The 11,811-nt window shown below is 53.7% G+C and overlaps 3 protein-coding genes across 3 annotated transcripts; 2 read left to right on the top strand and 1 right to left on the bottom strand.

Annotated features, from left to right (window-relative positions):
* Positions 1 to 266: 266 nt before the first annotated feature.
* Positions 267 to 3,908, top strand: CPAR01_15605 (polymerase; the record flags this gene model as incomplete). Its single annotated transcript, XM_060499853.1, has 1 exon — positions 267 to 3,908. One exon carries the CDS (start codon positions 267 to 269, stop codon positions 3,906 to 3,908), a length of 3,642 nt encoding a protein of 1,213 aa, XP_060341429.1.
* A 1,020-nt stretch (positions 3,909 to 4,928) lies between these two features.
* On the top strand, positions 4,929 to 6,839 carry CPAR01_15604 (protein phosphatase 2C; the record flags this gene model as incomplete). The annotated part of the gene is made up of 3 exons (XM_060499852.1): positions 4,929 to 5,599; positions 5,653 to 6,657; positions 6,722 to 6,839. 3 exons carry the CDS (start codon positions 4,929 to 4,931, stop codon positions 6,837 to 6,839), a joined length of 1,794 nt encoding a protein of 597 aa, XP_060341428.1.
* A 1,187-nt stretch (positions 6,840 to 8,026) lies between these two features.
* On the bottom strand, positions 8,027 to 10,086 carry CPAR01_15603 (serine/threonine-protein kinase nrc-2; the record flags this gene model as incomplete). Its single annotated transcript, XM_060499851.1, has 4 exons — positions 8,027 to 8,414; positions 8,467 to 8,845; positions 8,904 to 9,203; positions 9,264 to 10,086. 4 exons carry the CDS (start codon positions 10,084 to 10,086, stop codon positions 8,027 to 8,029), a joined length of 1,890 nt encoding a protein of 629 aa, XP_060341427.1.
* Positions 10,087 to 11,811: the final 1,725 nt, after the last annotated feature.

Genomic DNA, 11,811 nt, shown 5'->3' with positions numbered 1-11,811 from the left:
AGATACTCCCTCAAGAGTCGCTTTTGCACATCTCCAGGTCTTTTAAAGCCAAGCGATTTCCCGTATGTATTCTTTTTCCATTTGACCCTTGCATCACACTTCTCCCGCACTACCAGTTGTACCCCGCGGTGTACATTCATTGCTTGGCTAACATTCTTCCTAGAGAAGGCGGCCGCTGCTGGTTACTTTTTTGTATCGAAGCGGCACAACTCGACTTCTGAATATCACTTTCGCATGTTTACATTGCTACACCACTATTCTTCACCATGGCACGCCACAAATTCAATGCCGATCTGGCTCAGGCATCCCGCGAGCAGGTTAAGCATATCTCGGGCCTTCAGAAAGGAGATGATGACGGCGAACTCACCTTCGTTCTTTCCCATGATGCTCTGCCATCTCCTCTCACCGTTTGCCTTACTGCCTTGAATGTGGACGACTACCCGCATGGCCCTGGCTTTGTGGCATACACCAAGGAGGAATCTGTCTCGAGTACGGTTTCCAAAGTCCTTGACGATATTCCCAACCTCAGTCAGGGCAGAACCATACTGAAAACGCTGGTAATTATCTCAAAGAAGCTGAGCTCAAACCTCAACTCGGCGAACGTTGACGAAGGCTCGGATGTGGAAATGACGGATATTGACGACGACGAACATTGCGGCAATTACGAAGACGAGGACGAAGAAGAGTACGACGACGAGGACTACGAATATGACGATATTGACTTCGGCATTGATTTTGGCGGTGATGCTACTCTGCAACCACCCAGCCATTCAGCCAAGTTCCCTAGCCGCCTAATCGACGATCTTCAGAAAGCCAAAGACGCCGGTTTCAAGATCTCTCTGTTGGGCGACGCTGCCACATATGAGGAAAGTTGCATCTTCGCACTTTCCCTTCTAGTCGAACACCTGGGGATTAGCGAGGACACACTAGAGGCCTGGGAAATTAGCGCTTCAGATTACATCGTATTGCTTTTCAAGTACGATGCAGGTTATCCTTATGTGGAAACATTTACGAAGCTTCCCCCAGGCCATTCGGAATCTATGCAGTTTCGTTTGGGGAAGTGCGCCTCTTTCAAGCCCACCCTTCACTCAGCACTCATTCCATTCCAAAAGAATCTCGACACTGCCAAGAAGAGCTCAGAGAAAGACGGCCTGCCGAAGGAGACCTCTCGCGAGGCGGCGTTTTGCTCAATGCCCATTTCGGAATCGCTGGACATTTTCCTGAATAAGGAGTTTGTCACCCTGCTGAAGACTCGATTGGATGATGGTGTCTCCTGGGACCGCGCAAAGGACATGATGGAGGAGATGACCAAAGAAGGGCACCTGCGTGTCGACAGCTCCACACAAAGCAGTCACGATTCGAAGCGAAGCCAAACGGCCGACAGCTCGATTGAAGAAGAGGCTCAAGTCTCGACGTCAGCTCTCACATCGCTCAACAAGGACTACGTACGACAAAACCCCCGGGATACGGGCCCATCGCCGCGCGAAGAACTCAGCTTGCCCCTGATTGCGATGCAGTTCGCTCTGCGCTACTTTGTCAAAAGCACGCAGTACTGCCTCGTATGCCATCGCAAAACTGAACCTGGATTTACTGCCCTCAAGCCGTACGTCTGCAACGATCCTCTCTGTCTCTTCCAGTATATGGCTTTAGGTCTGGGTCCCAGTACTGAGCACGACATCATCGCTCGTCCCTATGTCGTCGACCTGTTGATCAGTTTCTGCGCTGCTGCTCTGAAAAGTGGCCGAATTCGAGAATGGCCGCGAGGTCTGTCTATCAAAGTCCCCGTCCCAAGCCATGTCACACCAGGAGATTCCACGTCTGCGATGAACAGATTCCAGGCAACAACGATGCAGGTCCCGATTCAGGCCCCAATGCAGCCGCAGATAGTACAAGATTCCGGAATTCTAGTCTGGGCCCAAATTTCTGCTGGGAAGTTCAACGTGCGCTTTTCCGAGAAACTGGAGAAGTTGCGACCGGGAGACATGATCATTTTGGCCAAACGTGTTTTGCGCCGCGATGGGAAAGATCTAAACATGCACCATTGCCGCATCATCTCAGTCAACACGATCCATGACGACAGCGGCAACGATTGTGGCAAAGCGTTTGAGTTCGATCGTCTCATATCAACCGACAAAGTAACGTACTATAGTACAGTTGTTCAACCGCGCCCCGGGTATATTCAACCGCCTTTTGAGACACACGTCTATCACGAAGAATACATCGATGATGAGGAGGGCGATGCTGAGCTATATCTCTACGATCATGATCTCGACAGTCTGAGCGAAGCGTATCGGAGGGAGGCGTTATTGATTCTCGTGCAGACGATCCCTCCCATCAGATACCTACGGGACTTTCTTCTAAGCCACCAAGGCTGGTCTCTATCTAAGTACAAGATGATATCCAAGTCGGCTCTGGCTTTGCTTCGATGGGTTGTGGCTTCCAACCGCTCGCTCATTGTACAGATTGACCAGCCGGTTGACCTTGACATTGGCGGGATTCAAGCGACTGAGGCTCGACAAAAGGAACGCTTCGTCGGATTGGGTGACGATTGGATGCAATTCCGCTTTGCCCAAGGATCCCCTGAGAAAGAGAATCGGTTCAAGAAAGAGCTTGAGAAGGAGGCGAGTCAAAGATACCCAACGATGTTTGCATGGCACGGGAGCCCGCTCGGGAATTGGCACAGTATCATCCGGACTGGTTTGGACTTCAAAGAAATGCTCCATGGGCGTGCCTATGGTCATGGAGTGTACTTCGCCCGCGATTTCGCAACAAGCTTGGGCTACTGCATGAAGCAGGGCAACGAGACATCATGGGCGGGTTCAGAACTCAAGCTGTACGCCGCTATGAGTCTCTGCGAGATTATCAACCGTCCGGAAAGATTCAAATCCGTTCATCCGTACTATGTTGTCGACGAGGTTGATTGGATCCAGTGCCGCTACCTCATTATTCAGCGGAACCAATCAGTGAAGCACGAAGAAGAGCCAGAGACGAAGCCGGAGTACATCTTACAAGATCCCAAGTGGCAACCGGTGGGGATTAACAATACCGTGTTGGAGATCCCAGCTGCAGCACTGCCAAAGTGGCGCCAGAAATCCGTTGTTCCAGGGTCCTCATGGTCTCAGCCGATCATCCTCACGGATGATTCGGGCGACGACCAGCCAGATGACTTTGACAAGATCATGGACCTCCGAAAGGAGGAAGAGAACGACAACAAAGACGCCGATACAGTCGTCCTTGATGCCGAACCGGAGACTGATCCAGACAAGACCTCTTTCACGCCGGGCACACTTGACGTAACGACACTGCCTCAGCTGCCAGCCCCGAGCTGGGCTTCAGACGCGGGGCGAAAGGTCCTCGGCAAAGAGCTTGGCAAGTTACAGAAGGTGCAGGCTACAACACCTCTTCATCAGCTCGGCTGGTTCATCGATTTTAGCAACATTACAAACATGTTTCAGTGGATCGTTGAGCTGCACAGCTTCGAAAAGTCCTTGCCTCTTGCACAGGATATGGAGCGAGCAGGCTTTGAGAGCATCGTCCTCGAGATCCGATTTGGCCGCCAGTTCCCTCACTCGCCCCCCTTCGTCCGGGTCGTTCGCCCCCGTTTCTTACCCTTTTCGCGCAGAGGTGGTGGTCATGTCACGGCTGGCGGTGCCATGTGCATGGAGCTTCTGACGAACAGCGGTTGGTCTGTTGCGAGCAGTATGGAGAGTGTTCTACTCCAGGTTCACTTGGCTCTGTGCAATCTCGAGCCTTTTCCAGCTAGACTTGAGTACCAGGGAACAGGCCAAATGACTGGAGGAGGACCCGACTATGGCGTCGGTGAGGCCATTGATGCGTACAGACGCTCTGCCATGGCCCATGGCTGGCAGGTGCCTCCAGACCTACACTTGACGGCCAATGCGATATGAAGGACAGGGCAAGCAGGGTCGATGAACAGAGTTGATTGTTTCTCCAGCAAGGTGTGCTTGCTCATGACAAGGCGTTTTTAGGAAGGCTACTAAAGGTGGGGGCTAAGGGCTTCAAAAGAAGCAGGCATAGGAGTTCAAGGGACATGGGAACGACGGCATGGTCCATAGCGAGGCAGTTTAATAATTCTTTCATTCAGAGACACACTCAGGTGATTGTAGCCCACATGCCATGGCCTGTACTGAACATCTTCTGCGGCTGGCGTCGAAAGTAAAACTTCGTACGCTAGCACGCTCCGGTGGTCCAGCACATCGGCTTTGAATGCCGGGCGAACATAATACATGCACGAGGTAAAGAAAGAGTTGAGGATGGTGAAGCAGGCTCTCTGAGCCACCTTAGGGTACTCCGTGAGGTGACTACAGCTGCGGATACTTTACCTCCACTTACCTTACCTTACCTTAAAGTTGAGTGGGGTCTTGCGGATAAGATAACACTCGGCCAGAAGCTAAGGCAGTAATACGTACCCATCACTACTACCTCAAGGCTCAACCTAAGACAGGTGAAGTAGGTATCGTACTCCCTTGGTTGACTTTGTTTGTCGTTCGCAACGCAAAGAATTCTCACCAAACTGACAAACGAATCCCTGAAACATCCGACGACACATTTGGCGTCTTTGATCCCGTTGTAGGCGCTAGCAAACCTGTATGCCAATATTGAGTTGTTCCTCTGACGTTGCTATAGTCAGCAATCACCACCACTGATCGCGGGCCAAGGATAGGCGGCACAAGGTACCTGACCAACACGGGACACCAAGGTCCACAGTGCTGCACTCAACTGCACCTACGTACAGCTTCCCCAGACTCGATTACGCCCGCCCGCGGCCTGAGGCACGACACGACGTCTTGGCAGCCCGCCGGTAGCTCACTTCCTCAAACCCTCCCACGACACTCTCTCTACACTCCTTATTGGACTCGGATCGCCTTCCAGTCCAACCGCCTTTCACTCTCATCTCGCTGCCCCAAATGCATCGCGCAGCAGTGAGGGCCTTACGGACAACTTACCGATGTACGGCTCGTAGTTTCGCACGCAACAGCCGACGGGGTCTCTTGGACCATAACCTCTCCTCGTCCTACGCTACCCGCCACGGCCTGCGATCCTCCTCCTCGTATCAACACCACCCCGAGCATGCCGTCCAGCCGCTAAAGTCCTCCATGTACATCCGCCGCTTCTCCGTCGCCCTTGTGTCCACCCTCGTCGGCTACGGCGCCTGGTACTCCTACAACGGAACCGGTCTCGATAAGGCATCGAGCTTGACGAGGAGCTTCACCACCGCATCCAATGCCGGCGGCGATGCTGCCCCGACCCGTTCTGTTCTCGTCGTAGGCGCTGATCAGCTGCATACCGGTACATTTGTTGGAGAGGGGCCGATATCCAAGACGACGAGCGACGACGGCCGTAAGGTTATCGAGATGCTGACCCCCGAACAAGCTACCGAGAAGCTGCGCAAGACGGAGCAGTCCTTCCTCGTCAATAGAGGACAGGGCGTACTGCGCTACGACCTTGTCCAGCTTCCTAGCAACGATCCCATCGAAGACGACCATGCCGAGAAGATTGTCGAGGTGCCGAACCAGGCCGCGGGTGCTGCCGGCAAGAGCAACGACTGGATGTTCTGGGGCGTCTTTGACGGCCATGCGTAAGTGAACATTATGGCGGCGTTGTCTTTGATGAATGCTAACCACTGAACAGTGGCTGGACAACTTCGGCAAAGCTGCGCCAGACTTTGATTGCCTCCGTTGCCAACGAGCTCAACCAGACCTACCAGTCATCCGCTGACCTGTCTCCTGCGGCTGATGCTATCGATACCGCCATCAAGCTTGGTTTCACTCGTCTGGATGACGAGATTGTCAACCAGAGCGTCGAGAGGGTTCTCAAAGCCGGCTCCAAGACTATGGCTGCAGAGCTGCTGGCACCCGCCCTGTCTGGCTCCTGCGCCCTGTTGTCATTCTACGATAGCAGATCCAAGCTTTTGCGAGTTGCCTGCACTGGCGACTCGCGAGCGGTCCTCGGTCGTCGATCTGCGTCTGGCAAGTGGACAGCTACCGCTCTCTCTGTTGACCAAACAGGAGGCAACCCCGATGAGGCAGCCCGCCTTCGCAAGCTCCACCCTGGCGAGGACCGAGTCGTTCACAACGGCCGAGTTCTTGGCGGTTTGGAACCGACCCGCGCGTTCGGCGATGCTAGCTACAAGTGGAGCCGCGAGATCACCAACCGACTCCGTGAATCCTTCTTTGCCCGGTCCGCTTCCCCTCTCCTCAAGACGCCCCCGTACGTCACTGCCGAGCCTGTCGTCACAACCACAAAGATTGAGCCTGAGAATGGTGACTTTGTAGTTATGGCTACCGACGGTTTGTGGGAGATGCTTACCAACGAGGAGGTCGTTGGTCTTGTCGGCAAGTGGATCGAGACTCAAGCCAGCGGCTCTGGCTCGCAGTTTGATTCTACCTGGTCCAAGCTCTTCGGATCCAAGAAGTCTAGCCTCCCCGTCGAGCAGGCGAGCGACAAGAGCGTCGATGGCCAGAAGACGCCTATCCGCCTGCAGCAGTGGGGAATTTCTCCCGACGCCCCCGAACGGTTCGTCGTCAAGGACAAGAACGTGGCTACGCACTTGGTCCGTAACGCCCTTGGTGGCAAGAACGAAGAGCAGGTCTCCGCCCTGCTGACTCTGCCCTCCCCCTTCTCGAGACGCTACAGGTGAGTCAGGCTGCAAGTTCGAGGTAGAGTACATGAATCAGGAAGACTGACCAATCCGAAACAGGGACGATTTGACGGTGCAAGTCATTTTCTTTGGAAACGGTGAGAAGACGGGCTCTGTCAATCTTAACGAGGAGGCAACGGCTCCCTCGAAGCAGCAAGCCGTCAAGGCGAAGCTTTAGAATGCGTCTTCGTTAAACATGTTTCCGCAACGACCATATTACGGGACATCAACATCAGCGCACGTGTTTGTATCTTGTCTGTATGAATTAGCTTCTCCCAACCTCGCTGGCAGCGTAAAAGAAGAAGAATCGTGGAGGTTGGGTGGGTACGGCGAGACGTTGTCGCCCACTTGGCGCAAGAAGAGGTGCTGTTTCTGGGAAGCGAAAGACAGTTTACGATGTCTACCCGATCGAGGCATCTACCTGTTCAGAGAAACCAATGTTTGTTTAGCGATAGAGTCGAGTCTAGTGTTTTTCAATGAGGTTTGCTTGGCCCCGTTCATGTGGCTTACTCCTTGTTCAACAACTGATTGTGAAGTCGAGGCCGATTACATGACCTCGCCGGAATGAGTTTCCGATGAGACTGAATGCCTAGTCAATCCCCCTATTCGTCTGCCTTACAGATGTCACGTTCATGGCACGCAAAGTTGTATGATTTCTCAAGCTTTTTTACGTTTCATTCGTGGTTAATGATGGCAAGGGTTTACAGAAAACCAAGAAAAAGAAGATTTCCCTCCCCATGGAAGTTTTCTCTCTTCTTTTCTTTTTCACTCAACAGCCCACATCGCTTCCGCTTTCTCGATCCTCACGCGCTTGTCTTGCCTTTCTCTTTCTCTCGCTTCTGTTCTCTCGTTTCTTTGAAAAGAAAAAAAAAACCCAGTTTCCCAAACTCGATAAACGCCAAATGGAGGACTTTCCCTCCAAAACGGGGAAAACGGATGATGAATAACAGGAAACTCCTAATGATGAAGGCACAGAGACCCTATGCTGCAGGTTGAAATATTTTCGTGAGAAGTCCGTGGATAGTCCTCGAGAAGGGGGGAACCATGAAGGCCTTTGTAGCGTGGTTTCGTGGTTTCGCAGCCTTGTTTTTTGATTCCCTCAACTCGAAGAGCTGTGGTCGTTTTTCTCTTTGCTCCGCTCGCCTCTCGTGAGTTCTCATCTCTCTTCAATCTCGTCGCTTGTAAATAATAGTCCGTGGCTGTAGGTACCCTTGGTCAAAAAGCACCTAGCTCTTACACTCTCTCGGGGGCTATCCTATCTCTCGCTCGATCCCAGTCATGAGCGTGACTAATTCAATTGGCCTCGCTCCTACACACGAAGCCCTCCAGCCACTGTCACTGCCCTGGATGCAGTGACGAAGCGGACTACGAGTGATTTTGTCCACTCTGTTGTGAGTGATGGTCGTCGTCTCCGTCATGGTGCAGCGTGACACTGTTGAACTCTTCGAAAGGATCAACGACTTCACCACCGGGGGTCGTCATGCCACTATCCAGAGGAACTCCCTTGAGGTTTGCTTGCAGCGGGTTGGATCCGCTCAAGTCGATGCTCTCACTTTCCTTAACATTGCGGAAGTTGACAGTATCGATGCCGCGCCCAGTAACAGGCACAATGGGAGGCTTCATGTGTCGAATCAACGCCCACTGAGTCGTCTTGAAGAACGGATGAGCCTTGATATCCGAAGCACCGGCCTTGGCACCTAATCTCCGGTTTTCGTCTTTGATCAAAAGTTTACGAATCAGGGATTTGCAAAGGCTACACTCTTGTCAGTTCAACTTGCATTTTCATTACGTCATTTCAAGCTTACTTGGATAATTGAGGTGCCCCAGCGTGGTCCGGGAAGGGGATGTCTTCCCTCAAGATATTGGCAAAAGTCGCATTTCGGTTCTTGCCCTTGAAGGGAGTGGTTCCGTAAAGCATCTCGTAAATCAAGATGCCGAGGGTCCACCAGTCCACGGCACTAGTGTGGCCGCTACCCTTAATGACCTCTGGTGCAATGTACTCCTCTGTTCCGACGAACGAGTTGGTGCGGAAATTGGCGATGCAGGACCGAGTGTCGATGTGCAATGAGGTGGTGCTGGTACCTGTCTTGCCAATAACCATTGTGGGCTTTCCACCGAGATCGGACTGCTTCGACAAGTCAAAGTCCGAAAGCATGATGTGGCCCGACTGGTGGAGTAAGATGTCTGCATAGTATGTCAGCAACCGATTGGTAAGCGCGAAACTGGCTCTCGTCGAACTCACTCTCTGGCTTCAAGTCGCGATAGATGAAGCCCATCAAATGCAGATATTCCAAGGCCGCGGTGACCTCGGCGGCGTAGAATCGCGCATCGTCTTCGGGGATACACTTGCCGGGGCGCGTCTGTAGCGCCCTGAAGAACTCTCCACCACTGCAATATTCCATGCACAGATAAAGATAATCCTCCGATTGGAATGAGTGGTACAGCGTAACAATGAAGGGGTGGTTACTCGTAGCTAGAATTTCTTGCTCGGCAAGGGCGCGTTTAATCTTGTTCCGCTTGATCATCTCCTTCTTGCTCAATACTGCAGCGAGTCAGCAACATGTCAGGGTTTGGCTACCGGATATCCTGGATTGAATATTACCTTTCATGGCGTAGAGACGACTGCTCTTCTTCTCGCGGACGAGGTAGACCTTGCCGACGTCTCCCTTGCCAATCAACTTGATCTTGTCGAAACTTTGCGGGCCGACCTCGACATCGCGGACCTTGATGGAATTGGAGCTGTAGGTCCTCCGGAATGCGAGACTCGTACGGTTCGGGGGTGGGAGGTTGCCGAGGACGTCCTTGTCGGGGACGCCCAGGCTAGGGGCAGACGCCTTGGACGGATCAACCATCTCGAGGGTGCCCGAGTCCTTGTCGAGAACCAACGGGTCCTTGCTCAACTCGGCGGTGGCGGGACGCTCGGCGCTGCCCTTGCCTTTGGAGAACAAGCCCTGGGCATTGGGGGCACTGGCGACTCTCCTAAGTTTCCTTGCCAATTCCTCACGTCCGGCGCTCGTCGTCTGCTGTTCGGGGCCGCCGTCAGGACCTTGGATCTTGAAATTTGGGGTATCGGGAGGGCTAGGAGGTACTGATTCGTGATTGTGATGGCGAAGGCCCGGCTGACCCTGGTGTGCAAAGTAGGGATTCGCGTGCGCGGTCGGGCTGAGGGCCTCGTCGAGGGGGTTGCCTTCGCTGGCTGTGGTGTTTGTCCTCAATCGGCCGACGGTGCCCTTGAAAAAGCTGCTACCAAACTTGCTCCGGATTTCTGGACGGGGGGCGGCGGCGTCTTGTGAGGAGTGGACGTGAGCAGCGGAGGACTTTTCTCTGTCACGGTCGGCGCCGCTGTTGAGGTTGATGCGGAAGAGGTTCTTCAGCTTCTGGTTGAACTGGGCAGCGCCATTCTGGTGGGTTCGGCTGGCAGGCATATCGGAATCTCGGGGGTGCGCAATCAAGCGACCGATGCCATGGCTGACGGGACAGTTACGGGAGAGATGCGAAGAGGACCGACGATGTTCGGAAGTGCGGAAAGGAGATGGAGCGGAAGAAGAGCGGCGACGGTAGTATGCAGGTAGGTAAGGAGGTAGGTCGGAGGTGAGTAGGTTAAGGTGAAGGGTGAGGGTGAGGTAGGTGGGAGGAACGTGGGACTGGATGCGGAGTGTAAGTAGCGTCGAAAAGGTAAGGTAGGGTCGGGTGGTGGTGGAGGACGAGGAGGAGGTGCAGCAAGCAAGGCCGGGAGAGAAAGATAGGTGTTGGCTGGCTGGCAGGTAGGTAGGTGACAGAACGGGATGGTTGGTAGGTGGTGGTGGTAGGCAAGGACGGATAGAATAGGCGGTAGGCGAGCGGTGGACGGGGGAGGAGAGAGTCGAAAGCGAGTTAGTAATATGAGGTGGGCTTAGGCGTCTTTCCGGACGGGCTTCACGCTTCGGCTTCCACACCTCAACTTCCCATGGACCATGGACCATCCATCAAACCCCCCGCTCGTTGGTCGATGACCGTGGCCGTGGTCCAGGTCGAGGTCCTGGTCGTAGTCCTGGTCTTGGCTCGTCACCCGAGAACTACACTACCTTAGGTACGGCTATCTGTTCGCTCCTCTCACAATTCACAGCACTCTCGATTCCCATTTGGGGAGCTCACTGGGTTCTCGCTCTTTCTGTCGCCGCCGCCGCCGCCCACCGGGGCTCAATTGTTCTCTCTCTCCTCTCTATGTACGGGCGGATAAAGATGGACGAGACCTGTGCCCACTGTTCAGTGGCTCTCGGGCAGTGCACCGCGAGGCACAGGGGATCCCTAGCTCCAGTGGGTATACAGGCAGCCCACGCGAAAGAGCGGCAGCACAGCAGGAAACGCGCGCCTTCGGGGGGTAAAGAGGCAGTTTACCAGGTGACTTTTCATCGCCTTGCCTTACTGTGTGGCATGGCCAAGGGGGGAGGGGAGAGGATCCAATGATACAAGACATCCACCAACGGATCAGAATGGGACGGCTTTTTGGCAGGGATGTTCCGCTTCAGGCGGGCCCGGCTTGGGCCTAGGTTCCTCTAGGTTCCAGCGTTGGTCAAGACCTCTCTCAATGCTGGTCCAGAGTTCTGTGCCTCTGTTCTTTCTGTTCAGTCCAGGCTTGTGTGCTTGTCAGGTCCGAGCAGGCTGGCAGGCTGCTTGCAAAATGGGAATTGGGATGGCTTTGCTGACAAAAGGGCATTTGATCCGGCGATTGGTGCTCTTTTCCCCGACGATTTTCCACGCCTCGCAAATTTCCCCATTCACCACAGCTAACGTTATTCCATTGGGTCATTGGCTTTGCAAGTCACTCGAGGTACCTATCTCGATTCTTCTATGCATAAGGTAGGCATCTTGTCCCGTCTGTCCACACCACCTTCAAAACCAAAGGGAGAGTACCGGTATATCACTCGTCAACTCTATCTCAAGTGCCCTCTTCCCAACCGTTGATGCCTTTACCTTCTGTTCCAGTTTCTTTCTCTCCCTTTTGGCTTCAGAGCGTTCTGGTTCTTATTCATGCGTTCTCATCCCTCCGGCCAGTGTCGACGATGAAGGCAGGACAAATAAAACGCACAACATGGGCTTTGGTACTGACTACTGAGCGCAAGCCCAATGCACTGTCAAGAGCCAAGATAACACCGGCGCCAGCTCGAGAT

This window comes from Colletotrichum paranaense, assembly GCF_030867605.1.
Source record: "Colletotrichum paranaense strain IMI 384185 chromosome Unknown Scaffold_20.1, whole genome shotgun sequence".
Taxonomy (NCBI): Eukaryota; Fungi; Ascomycota; class Sordariomycetes; order Glomerellales; family Glomerellaceae; genus Colletotrichum; species Colletotrichum paranaense.
Note: the sequence above shows the minus strand (reverse complement) of the source record. Positions and strands in the feature narration are given on the sequence as shown.